Here is a 12,718-nt window from a genome sequence, read left to right as displayed (position 1 = left end):
TACATGCTTGAGTCAATTCAGTTATGGGTTTTGAATACACATTGGTTTCTTTATTCAGATATTTTGTTTTTACACAGTTAATCGCTTCTGCCTATTGGTAGTGCTTGGATCTCAAATCTGTCTAACAATACTGACAGCAACATATATTGACTGGACTATTTGGCGGTGGTAATACTGTTAATAATGGACTCTTCGGTAAGTATGACACAGGTTTACAAAAATGTTCCCCTTCAATGCTGATCCTAGATCACATATTTTTGAAGCGGCAAGGGCTTTTAAAGAGAGCGTGCCAGTTCCTATTTGCAACAATCATCCCAAATAAAAGACACGGTTGTGTCTTAAAGGCCTAAAGGCAGGTACCAAAGCTCACAGCAGCACACTCGGACTGCACCACTGTTTGAAGAGGGTTTGAAGATACAGCAGCATCTTCTTAGCTGTGCTTGGTGTGCAGCATCTCAGTGAGTAGAGAGTTGCATGGCAAATCTCCCAGAAGATGGCGCTGGTACAAATACTCCTCAACCTGCAAGCTAATGCTGCGTACTTCAGGAAGTCGTAGCAGCAGCTGGCCAAACTTGTCTGAGTGTCTTGGATGACTCTGTTGGGTGTGCTCCATCAGGGCCCTGTTCACGCTCTCTTGTGTCTGCTCCACCTGCTTGCGGCTCTGCACTGACTTCACATCTACAGCAGAAAGTAGATAATTCATACACAAACAACATGCATGACTGACATGAAAAAGAAAAAGGTCACATTGTTGATCAAAAAGCTACATCTGATGTGTATCTTCTATGAAGAGTCTAACTAGACTTTTAAAAGGAAAAGCTCACCAGGGTTGAATAGCACTAAGTGTTTGAGACAGACAAACTCATGTCTGTCCAACTGGAATGCCTTCAGTTTGGACACTAAGTCCTGGGTCCTTGATACCAGGCTACTCAGTGTCACTCCTGCCTGAGAGATGATGGTCGACACCTCAATCTGCATCAGAATGAGTTCAAAATGTAAAGTTTCTGTGCAACCCAAAACAAGACATGTTCAATCCAAAGACGATGATCGTAAGAATTCCGGATGTTGTGATGTTAACGGTAGACTTTACCTGTTGTCCAGTGACCAGATATATGCAGTCCTCTTTGCTGTAGATCACCTGTCTACAGAGGTGATCCAGGACCAGCAGCTCACTCCAACAGCTCTGCAGCAGCACCATCTGGTCCTCCACCTGAGGGAAGCATAAAAATAGATCTGATGTAGTTGTTAATGAAAGACTACAACCTCCGAGCTCAAGTAAGTACCAATCATATAGCAAAAAGTGTCAAATAGGTCTGCTCACACAGCAGATTTCTACTACTGCGAAAAGGTTACGTAACTTTATAATTCATGATTCATCACCTTGAGCTCCTTGAAGAGTGCACTGTTCCTAGCCCACTCCACAAGCCCAAACAGTGTCTGGTCTGCCATTTTGCACATGATGCTGAATGTATTTAGGCGGTCGTGCTTGCCCCGGTTGGCCTGTTCTCTCTGCAGACTGGCGAGGACCTTAGCGCACAGCTGGCTCTCATCCTGCTCCCCCTCCAGGAGTTGATTGAGGAAGTTGTGTTTAAGAGTGGCCGATAAGGGGGTGTCTGGTGTTTGGGTGGGAGCCTGTGAGAGAGGGGTGGATGAGCTTGGTGTTGAGCAAGGGGATGATGCTGGTGTGCTTCTTGGTGTGATGGAATTGTTTGAAATTTGGTGCACATAGTTTGCTGGAGCCGGGGTGTAGCTGTAAGGCATTTCTCCTTTCTCCTGGAGGTATCCGGGGAAGGTGCGGTGGTACAGTCCAGAGTAGGGCAGCGAGAGAGGGGTGAGCACTCTGTCTGCATTCATAGTGCAGTCCAGAGGCATGGGAGCACCTGACTGCCCCATGCCAGAGGGATATATGTGGGACTGATGTAAAGCATCAGAAGACAATGAAGCAGTTGTGTGACTGCCCATTGGGTGATGCTCATTTGGAGCTGTGGGCCAATGTGTTTGAGTGGTTTCCATCTTAATCCTGTAGGGAGCAGTGTTTGACTGGTGATGCACCTTTTGCTGTTTCATCTGCCTGTCCCGCCGGTACAGCGGGCCAAATTTGTTCCTGCCACCTCTCATACGATCTGCTCTTACTGCTGTTGACAGAAGATGAAACAAACAATCAAGATTTCACAACAAGATTTCAGACATTGCCAGAGATGATTTAATTCATGTAACCGTTTTGTCTTAGTGTTCAGATAGAAAGTCGTCATTTATAATCTGGGGCGTTACAGCACTGCATGGTTTATGACTTCTTAGATAAGTCATATGGAGGAGAAAAGAACATGCATGTCAGTGGAACAAGGCACGTCACAATGGAGCAGAATACAAGTACAAGGCACGAGTGCATGTGTGTATGTTTCTGGGAGGGGTAGCATAACCCCTAACCCTATTTACTGTACCTTCTCTTTTCATGCCCACCGCCAAACACTTTTGGAAGCGGCAGAAAGGACAGCGTTTCCTCTGCGAAAGGTTCATGGGGCAGCTCTGTTGTTCTGCACAGGTGTAATTCTTGTTATTCTGCACTGAGCGTTTAAAGAAGCCCTGCAGAGAGAGACAGAGACTGTAACTCTATTGCTTCATTCCCGGTGGATCACAAGACAATCCTGCGTGTCTTGTGAGTGACAATATAAAAAATAAATCATGATAGTTAATATATTTTAGTTCTATAGTTGACTGTGAGTATTTGGTCAATACAGATGCCAAAGCGCTTTATGGTGCTGTTAGAGAATACATACTTTTTCATGGACTGTCAAAAACTCTATCCCTTACCTTGCAGCTTTCACAAGTGAGCAGTCCGTAGTGGTATCCTGACACTTTGTCTCCACAGATGGGACAGCTCTCTTCTGACACTGGTTCTGCCTTTAATTCCTGAGCTGGAGAATGACACCACCATTAACGCTGAATGTCAAATGTACAGTACGACACAATCTGCTGACGCTGAAGACCGCTAATGTGGCACAAGGTGAGAAAACAAGTGCTGGTATAAAATGGGGTTTTGTTTTGGTGATGTGCCAAGCAAATCCTGCTTCAACCTTCTTTTCTCTTCTTATTTTCTCTTCTCTCTTTTTCTTTTTTACTTTGAGAAAAATACAGAGACGCCAAAGGTAAGTACACTTTACATTGTGTTGTATCTTTTATTGGGAATGATTTGTGTATTTGGTAGTTATAGAAACACCATTACAACTCCATATTCCAGTTTTGCATCAGTGCAGGTTGTTGATAATACGTCTGGAATAGCGACAATAATACTGTCAGTTAAAATAACGTAGATTACTCTGGTTCAGTGCTATGCTGCTGACACAAGTGTGTCATTTAATGGGGTTTATTGCTCAGCATGTTGAGAGAATAGAGAACAGTACAGGACGATCCCTCTCTTACAGACACTACCTTATCACTCAGCTTGATTTGCTTGACTGTGAACACAGATATGACCCTTACGTAACCCCCAGTCTACCAAATTTAAATCTGTAGCAACAACTTTATGCCTTTACTCCTGTGGGGATTTCAACATGGAAATGATCAATATAATTTCCGCACCTCTTCAAAATATACATTTCCAGACACTGTTGTTTCCAACTTTAAAACAAGACATTTAAAAAATTGATACCTTCATAACACTATACAAATTCAAAGATTATTTTCTGAAACCTGTCTACAAGGGCATCATCTAACTAACATATACTCACATGTTGATGATCCTTCCAAAGTTAACAGATCCTCTGGGTAATTGCCAGTGTAGTGGACAAGTGGCTGCTGTGGGTGATAATCAGGTAGGTCCATTATGGCTGATGGGACATGAGCTTCAGTGTCAGCCCAGCCTGATCTTCATTGTTTCAGAGATCAGGAGACCAGACAGACACAGGAGAGCCACAGAATGGCCCGCTGGCAGGCCTAACAGCCCCGGTGGACTGATGGCTGTTCGTGGCCCACAAGTGAACTTCGATCTGTAGTCTGTGTCATAAAACCTCTCCTGACCGGCACTCCTACCCATTCAGTCAGTCAGTCAGCCAGCCAGCCAGCCAGCCAGCCAGCCAGCCAGCCAGCCAGCCAGCCTGCCCGCCCGCCCCTATACGGGGGACAGTCGTGAAATTACTACACTATCTTTGAGCCATCCTGGAGCTCAGCTGATAAGATAAGGGTAAACTGAAGAGTGCAGTTAATCACAATCAAAACTAAAAAAAAATAATTTTAATTTCTGAATTATCATTTTGTATTGCGGCATTGCAATTCATGCAGCGGTGTAAGAATACACATGCTGTTTACTTTAGTAAAATTACCAATGAATCAATGTCAAAAAAGAATCTAATACTTTACAAGTAAAAGTGCCTCATTAAAAATCATAATTAAGTTAAAGCGCAGAGGCATTATTAGCAAAAGTAAAAGTACTCACTGCAGAAAAAAACTGTCCTCTTTGAATGATATGTTGTTATATGACATTATCAGAAAGTTAATAGTGTTGCATCAATGTGTAAGTAGCATTTTACTGTTGTAGCTGGTCAAGGTGCATCTAGTTTTAACTTCTTTATATACAGTATACACACACACATATATACAGTATATACAGTACAGTGGGTCCCATCCTAGGGGTCTGGCCCCTCCAAAGGTTCACAAGATAAACATGAGGCATTGTGAGATGACTGTTCGGCTAAACAAGACAAAATAAAGTTTAGTCTTTTTCTTTTACTTTTCTCCTTTTTTTGTGAAAATGTTGATGATTTTTTCTCTTTGGGTAATTTAAATGAAACCATCTGAGAGTGAGACCTTTAGCAAGAAAGTCACTCTTTCTTTAGTATAACTGGTAACTAATAGACACTGGTTGTTTTTTTATGTAAAATGTTAAGCTGCAAAGTAGCTGTCACATAAATGTAGTGGAATTAAAAAGTATCATATTTCCATCTGACATGTAGAGTTGAAGTATAAAGATGCAGAAACCAACTACAAGTAATCCAAAACTGTAGTAAATTACAGTACTTAAGTAAATGTACTTAATTACTTTCCACCACTGAATTTAAGTTTAACATCAGCTGCTCATTTAATGTATCCTCCTTAATACTCCAATCAAGAACAGGCCAGTAAACCTAACTCAGTATAATACAATGTTAGCCAATTGCTGAAATCAGGGACTGTGATTAAATTGTTCCACTTCCGCAGCCAGTGCTTGATAAGGTGCAGTGGCTGCTTTGATGAAGCTCACAGTGACGTCAAAGCAATAGGGCAGTTCAAGGGTGGATGGTTATGACAGCTGCACATTAGCTTGTAAATGGATTACAACATTCATCAATAAAAAATAGTCCTCACGCTATTTTTACCAGTTTGGCTTCAGACACCTGACACTGTCTCCCCTCATTCATAAGGTAAAGCCTCAAAATCTTCAACAGTCCTTATCATATATCAAGGAAAAGCTTGAAATGTCAGGTAGTATGTGTAATCCGTAATGGTATTCTTGAAGTAAGCAGTGCCATCTAGTGGTATTGTAGAATAATTCTGCTCTAAATTGGAGTTAGACATTGTCTTTTGCAGGCGTCATCTATTGTTAAACCAGCTGCTTTTGACACATTTTAGGATACGTCTAAAGACGAGGCCTTTTATTGGTTAAGAACCACCAAAATGCAATGCAGTAATTTTATTGAATAGAACAAAAAACAACAACAACAAACAAGCCAGTGTACAACCATCTTCACAAGTACTACATGGTGTATTCAATTCATTCAAATCCAACAGCAGTTTTTAAATCTGTGCTCTTGCTGGCAGGTTATTTATATGACACTTTATGACTTGAGGCAATGTCCAGCTACAACATTTCTTTTTATACCATGTTTACTGTAAGCTGTCATTGCACAAGGCTTATAATATTCAATCCAATTCCTCACTGCTGGGACACATTGGCTCATCCTCAACGATGTACCACACCTCATTGTGCCTGTTAAACATCTTCATTGGACTGCAAAAAGCAAAAACAAACACAATGATTTATTGCACAAAATAAAAATGATCAACAAATACTGAAGTTTCTCTTTGAGCTTTTCTTTCTGATTATCGATGATTCATTTGTTTACCTGTTATATCCAGCAGCATAGTGGAGGCCTTTCTTGTACTCTGCACCCACTTTATCAAGGTCATTGCGCAGATTTTTTGCTTCTTTTTTTTCAATCCAGCTCATCATCCATCCTCCGTAGCGGCGTACATACACTTTCATATCTGGCATCTTGTTGATGTACACCTGCAAATTAACAAAGTTTCATTATATGCCAGAGCTGAAGGTAGACTTCACAGAAATAATTCAAACATGGCATCTTGACATCACTAAATTAAGGTTGATGTGTTTCATTGTTCTCCCATGTTTTGTCAAAGAAGCTTACCTTATCATCAGTAGGTTTGGGGGGATTTTTTTGATGTTCAACTGGCAGCAAGAAACTCAATGTGTAGATACTCTTTTGCCAGAATGGGATATCATCTTGGCATTTCACGATAACAGGAGCTGTCATTTCAATATTATTTCCTGTAGGTAAACATTTTGAAAGTACAACAGTTTGGGTTTTTTTAATTGTCAAAAATAGGAAATGCACAGCAAACAAAATGTTCTGGCTTGAATATTCAATAATACCGCCAAACTATTTCTGCTCTCTGAGCACAGCTAAACACAGTAATTATGATGTCAGGTCAAAGGGGCATTTTGACTTTAGCTGCACAACATATTCAAACAGAGGCTGGAAAATCTGCTTTTAAATTCTATGTTCCTTGCAAACTGGCTGAGTAACAAAACGTTTCAAACTTCATACTCATTTTGACTAATTTGATTAATTTCTGTAATATTGCACCACTGTATTTTGTTGGCAAATGGTGTGCTGTTTTGATTGTCTGTGTGTCTCTCTTGAAAAAGACATAGATCTCAAAAAGACTAACTCTTTCAATAATAGATCAAATAAAACATATATAAATAACACTTGATTCTTGTTGGTACCAGCGATGTAGGCAAACAGTCGTCTGAATGCTGTCACTGTTGCAATGTCCATGAACCAGGATGTTTCGTTAGTTGAAACCCAATTGACAGAGTCGTAGTGACGGACCTTGTGGACATGAACAAACATGGTGGAGAAGGCTTTTAGGCTTTTTGAAAGTCTCTTGCACCTCAAATGTGAAAAGGTTTCTCTTCTGCTTAGACACACTCACTTCGTAATCATCGGTGCTACAAATCAGATCAAACAGCAGGCACTGTTCTGTCTCAGTACAGAATTCCAACTGAGATGAGTTTCTGTATAGTAAGAAAGGCAAACATTAAAAAAAGGCACAAATACCAATTTTGGTCAAATGCAACAATCTAATTAAAGTGGGCGTTAATTTCTTACCCAACTCTGGCCTCAGCTGTTAGGACAAACAGGAAGCCAACAAGCACCAAAAGGCAAATCCTGAAACACGCATATAGAGTTTTCACTAAATCATTTTTGTTCACCCAGAAAAAAAAGGATAGTTTTCTCACAGCATTGAAGCTTAGTTCATATACCAAGAACTGTTTATTCATTGAATATCATCCAAGACAATATGAACCATAAAATTGTACTTACATCGTGGCAGAGAGTTGGGTTCTGTGTTTTCGAAAACTGTATCTTTGCAGTCTGGTCCAAAGCAACTATTTATTCCATGTCTGGTTATGAAACGAAAACTGGCCACTCCCAGGACAGACAACACAAACCAGACTTGACCAATGGGAACCAAAAGCAGTAACAGAATTATATATTGATAATGTGAAGAATTATATAACAAACAGAGAAACGTGTCATTTACACATTTTGTAACTTCTGACATATCTTTACTGTAGATGATCTTAAAGAGATCTAGTTTAAACTACTCTGTGTCAGCAGGGACACAAACGTTTAACACAATTCAATAAAACAGCGCTGCAACAAATACGCAACTTTCAATGCTCAGTTCTGGTTGAGGCAGCCAGGGAGGTGTTGATATCTTTTCATTGACTTTTAAAAAACATCATCCAAAGGTCAGCTAGAAGTATGTTAAGTTATGTGTTTGTGTGCATATAGGTGGGTGAATGTGTGCAACATGATTCAGAAGAGGCGTATAGATGAGACACAGGTAATCCTAATCTGGCCGGCTGCAGTGTGATGTAGGATCTCTTTTCATGTTTAAAATCTGATCTCTCAAGTCACTATGGAAAAATATAAAACAGAGAATTCTTGTTATTGACAAATGTCATTTGTCTTTAACCTTAAAAAAAGAATAGATCAAATATAAAAATAAGCTTGTCAGTAGTTGTTGACGCCTTTCCGACTGTGTCAGCATTATACACTTGTAAAGGTAGAATTTAAGACAAAGCTGATTTATTGGATTCCATTACATTTTACAGCTGAAGTGGCCACTGTGAGTACGATACCAGATAGAAAAGAGAACTGCCAATCAATAAGCAAAATACTCCAAATGTCCTTTTGTTTCACTTGTGTCACTTGCAAGTATAAGTCCATGAAAACCTGATTTATTTTCTTTATAATCTAAATATTAGAATAGGTGAATAACCAAGTAGGATTCACCATTTAAAAGTAAAATAACCAACAAACATTGTTGTATTTAACAAGATCATCTGAGTACAAAGCCATATCAGGAGGTATACATTTTGACAAAACAATCACGTGAGGTGGTGGCTCACGTTTCTCAGAACATAAATTAAACTTATTTAGTTCCCACATGGTATTACTTACCACCATGTTGTACAGAATGTCCCAACCTATAGCTCTGGCATGCAGAAACAAAGTGGCTCGTATAGAAATGATGGACTTAATATGTGAGAATCATGTCACAAAAGAAGTTCTTGCTTAGCACCTTTTGTTAGCAAAGATCACATGATACCGTTTTTTGTGCCAGGGGACCACCAAATCTGTACAGATGGTTCCAATTTCAAAAAAATGCATTCAACCACAAAACACGAGTTCCAGTTACACTCAAACAGATAAGAGAGCTTTAGTGCACAATCAGGCTACGTGAAAAAAAAAACTTTTATCAATTAAAATGAAATTGTACACTGAAATGTTATAGTAAGAGCCATTTTGTTGATTTGTTTTTGTACAACCTCCCACCTTTTGGGAGCGTAGTGCCGGTGTGAATCAGGGCACAGGTAATGTAATCAGTGAGGTCATTTGATACAGGTGTTGCTGGACAGAAGGGAGCAAACCGTTTTTGACCGTGCGACATGTAACAAATATGAATGTTAGGTTTTTTGGTCTATGTAAAGAAAATTAACTACAACAGAGAAAGTGGTTGGCTTCTGTTTATGTAGAAATAAAATGCATATAGTGGAAACTGGACTTCGTTATTTAGCACGTGTCTAAACAAACATTTCAGCAACCGTGGTGACTTTGTTAAAGAATGTGATTGTTAAAGAATTATTTGAATTATACACCTGAGCATGAATGCTATTTAAATGATCACTGAAAGAAGGTATAAAAAATACCAATCATGCTAAAAAAAAAGAGAAAAACTGTAAAATTCAAAAAGAAGAAAATACTTTTTTGTTACATATTCTTATCCAACATATTTTATTTTATTTTTTATTATTCCATCCCCTTAGTCAAGTAAGTGACTTTGAAAGAGTTCTTAAACATCTGTGCTTTGCTTTTTTAAAAAGCAATGTTGACCCTGTTGATTGTTTTAAGTGGCATAATTGAACAAGTATGGAGACTATTTTTTGTTGTTGAACATTTATTAGAAGAAATTATTGTGTTGAAATAAAGGTAAATTCACGTGAATGCCTTAAGGTCTAATATTTGACCTCCTGTCGACTGTAACTCACTGAGGAAAGTGTAATATTTCATACTAATGTTTTAGAGAGGTATTTTTAGTATGAACATATATTTATAAAAAACAGTACAGGAATATGTTCCTTATTGTTATGATGACATTTTAATGGCATACTATAATGTCATTTTTAATTTTTTAATAACTTTTTTCTTTCATACTATGAACTTGTTTAATGACATTTTAATGACAAACAATAATATGACTTTTTTGAATTACTTTATTGTCATACTATACTTTGATAATGTTTTGTGAAACACTATACTATTACTTTTCGATGGCATAAAATACTATAACTCTTTGATTAACTTTTAATGGTATACTCTGTGACTTTTTTATGATATTTTTATGGAAAACTATACTATGACTTTTTTTTAATTACTTTTTTTGACATACTATCCAATGAGATTGTTTAATGACACATTATACTATGACTTATCTATGGCATACAATACTATGACTTTTTGATGACATTTTGATGGCATACGACACTAAGACTTTGAATGAATTGTGATGACATACTATACTCTGAAATTTTATGACATGCGACTTTTTACACATTTGAATGGCAGACTATACTGTGATTTTCTATGTGACTTTCTTACAGCATATTTTTTTAAATTATACTATGACTTTTTATGGCATAACTTGTGGCATACTATACAGTGATATATTTACGACATTTTCATGGAATAGTATAATATACGTTTTTACTATTTATGGTATAATATACAATTAACTTTTATGACATTATAATGGCTTACTATGTTATGGCTATTTATGAAACTTTAATGACATACTATACTATGACTTTTTATGATATTTTAATGACTTGCATAAAACCCCCCGTTTCTACCGCGACTTGGAGCATTCCACTTCACCCCTTGCATTTGGAGTGTCAGTACGCGCAGGATTAATCTTACACTAAAGGGATTACGAACTGGTGGTGCGTATTTAAATTGTGGACATTTGTATGCGTACATGAACATGTAAGTAGGCACATGTTCTTGCTGCAGGTAAATTGTTGTCTGTTCATGTCTAAAATACAGCAGTCACCGGTGCAACACAAGGTAGTTATCAACAAATGTAAACTAGCACTGGAGACCACGAGGCACAACAGTGTAGTCGTGTGAATTGCTCGCAACAATATACTTTTAAGTATGTGACCAATTGGTGTTGTATTTGAAGTCAACAGATTATTATTTGTTCAAGATTGTTTGTATGCATTTATAACTATTGCATGGATAGTTTACTGGCATTTCCCCACCTCTATCCTGTATCAGGGTTTCGCCAACAGAGGGCAGCATAAGCAAGGTAATTTGACATTTATCCATCCATTCATACATTGTTGAGGTGGAGAAACTAATACGTTACTTCCTGCATTATTCTTATATATCTGCTCTCACCATTACCAGCAAGTCTGCCTTAACGACTAGTTATTGCATAGTCCAACACTTTGACCCTCTTTTGGTGGCGTGCTGCTACCCAGTGAGAACCAACCGGGATTTCAACGTTGATTTCTGGCTGAAAACTGGTTGAAATTCGGTCTGAACGTCAACGTGTCACAAAACACCATTTTGTTTAAAAATGTTGATGGTTTGTTTAGTTGTTTGTTGATATTGTTACTGTGAATGTATTTCTAAGTCATATTACACTGGTCAGTGAAATGTGGTCTACACGAAGACAAGATTTGAACGCATTTAATGTTTCATATAAAACGTCATAAACATGGAACTATAGACTGTGTGATGTCAACAAGAAGCTCCCAGGACATCGTAATGAGAGCAGAGTACATTCTGTCCGAACATTCTATAAGAGTGTGTGTTTACTGCTGGAACACGCATGCGCAGGAACAAACGTTATAAAATAGAGTTTTTAGGCCATTTTACAAGTAAAATACACGACAGAAAGCGAGTGGGGCTGTACACAGTTTAAATGTGGAGGAAGTGAGTAAAACAAAGTGATGTACAAATAAGAAGACGGTCAAAACATTGTTGTTTGGCATACAGCAATATACAAACAATATAAAGTATAATACTGTGGAATAGTGAGCATCTTTCCGTTGAAAAGACGTTTAAAAAACGACTATGGTCACCGGTGAAAAGACGTAAAAAAATGGTCCAAAAATGAATATTTTTTTCTAATACTTGTTTTATTTACAGATGTCCTCCTTGAAAATATGGCAGACCATCTGAAACCAGCTCCTGGGTGGCTTTGACAACGACATTTAAAGAAGGAAAAGGAGATTTTGTTCAACAATCGAGTATTTTCAGTTGCATTGATGGTATTTAAAGAACACTGTTTGTTATATTTATATTGTTGCTTAATAAATACAAATTAATTATTGTCTGTATTTTCTTTGTCCATTAAGTGGAAACAGTTGATGTGTTACTATGACTCTGGCCAATTCATTTATATAAAATTGTTACATACTATGACTTTTTTATGGCATACTTTACTTGATGTTTTATAGCACTCTATGACTTGTTTAAGACTTTATAAACTATTCATATTTAAGATGTACTATACTATGACATTATGTGACATACTAAACAATGAATTTTATTAGTGTTTTGTAACACTACTATACTATAACGTGTTATATGACATTTGTGTGAATTACAATATTAGAAGTTGTTTTTGTCATAGTGTATGATTTTGATTTTTTTTTTTATTTACTTTGACTATAACTTCTTTTTTTGTATTTGTCTTTTATTGACTTTTTGGACAAACTATGTTTTTTTTAAGTCCTATTTCGATGTACTATACTACTTTTATTGACTTTTTTACTATTTTTACATGCTATAATGTGATTTTTTTTTCAGAACTTTTTCATGACTATTTTTTCTCTTAGAATAAATATACTATGACTTTT

The 12,718-nt window shown here is 37.5% G+C and overlaps 2 protein-coding genes and 1 long non-coding RNA gene across 4 annotated transcripts; 1 reads left to right on the top strand and 2 right to left on the bottom strand.

Annotated features, from left to right (window-relative positions):
• Positions 1–21: 21 nt before the first annotated feature.
• nr5a5 (nuclear receptor subfamily 5, group A, member 5) lies at positions 22–3,991 on the bottom strand. 2 transcript variants are annotated; one of them, XM_068718751.1, is made up of 8 exons: positions 3,729–3,991; positions 2,812–2,915; positions 2,442–2,583; positions 2,053–2,135; positions 1,381–1,632; positions 1,091–1,210; positions 825–972; positions 22–678 (listed from the first exon to the last, which is right to left on the bottom strand). In XM_068718751.1, exons 1-8 carry the CDS (start codon positions 3,820–3,822, stop codon positions 431–433), a joined length of 1,191 nt encoding a protein of 396 aa, XP_068574852.1. In that variant the 5' UTR covers positions 3,823–3,991; the 3' UTR covers positions 22–430. The 2 variants fall into 2 exon arrangements, with proteins under 2 accessions (XP_068574852.1, XP_068574851.1); XM_068718750.1 differs by having other exon boundaries at positions 1,381–2,135.
• A 1,589-nt stretch (positions 3,992–5,580) lies between these two features.
• soul5 (heme-binding protein soul5) lies at positions 5,581–7,657 on the bottom strand. The gene is made up of 7 exons (XM_068718752.1): positions 7,605–7,657; positions 7,389–7,448; positions 7,213–7,294; positions 7,004–7,109; positions 6,402–6,541; positions 6,099–6,262; positions 5,581–5,983 (listed from the first exon to the last, which is right to left on the bottom strand). Coding segments are annotated over exons 1-7 (642 nt in total). The 5' UTR covers positions 7,607–7,657; the 3' UTR covers positions 5,581–5,895.
• A 3,094-nt stretch (positions 7,658–10,751) lies between these two features.
• On the top strand, positions 10,752–12,192 carry LOC137878452 (uncharacterized). The gene is made up of 3 exons (XR_011103615.1): positions 10,752–10,832; positions 11,127–11,157; positions 12,006–12,192. It is a non-coding gene; the product is annotated as an uncharacterized lncRNA (long non-coding RNA).
• The last annotated feature ends 526 nt before the right edge of the window (positions 12,193–12,718 follow it).

Source organism: Cebidichthys violaceus, unplaced genomic scaffold (genome assembly GCF_023349555.1).
Source record: "Cebidichthys violaceus isolate CVI_PGR_0920_01 unplaced genomic scaffold, fCebVio1.0.p SCAF_23, whole genome shotgun sequence".
NCBI classification, from domain to species: Eukaryota; Metazoa; Chordata; class Actinopteri; order Perciformes; family Stichaeidae; genus Cebidichthys; species Cebidichthys violaceus.
The sequence above is the reverse complement of the archived record's forward strand: the minus strand, read 5'-3'. Positions and strand labels throughout refer to the sequence as shown.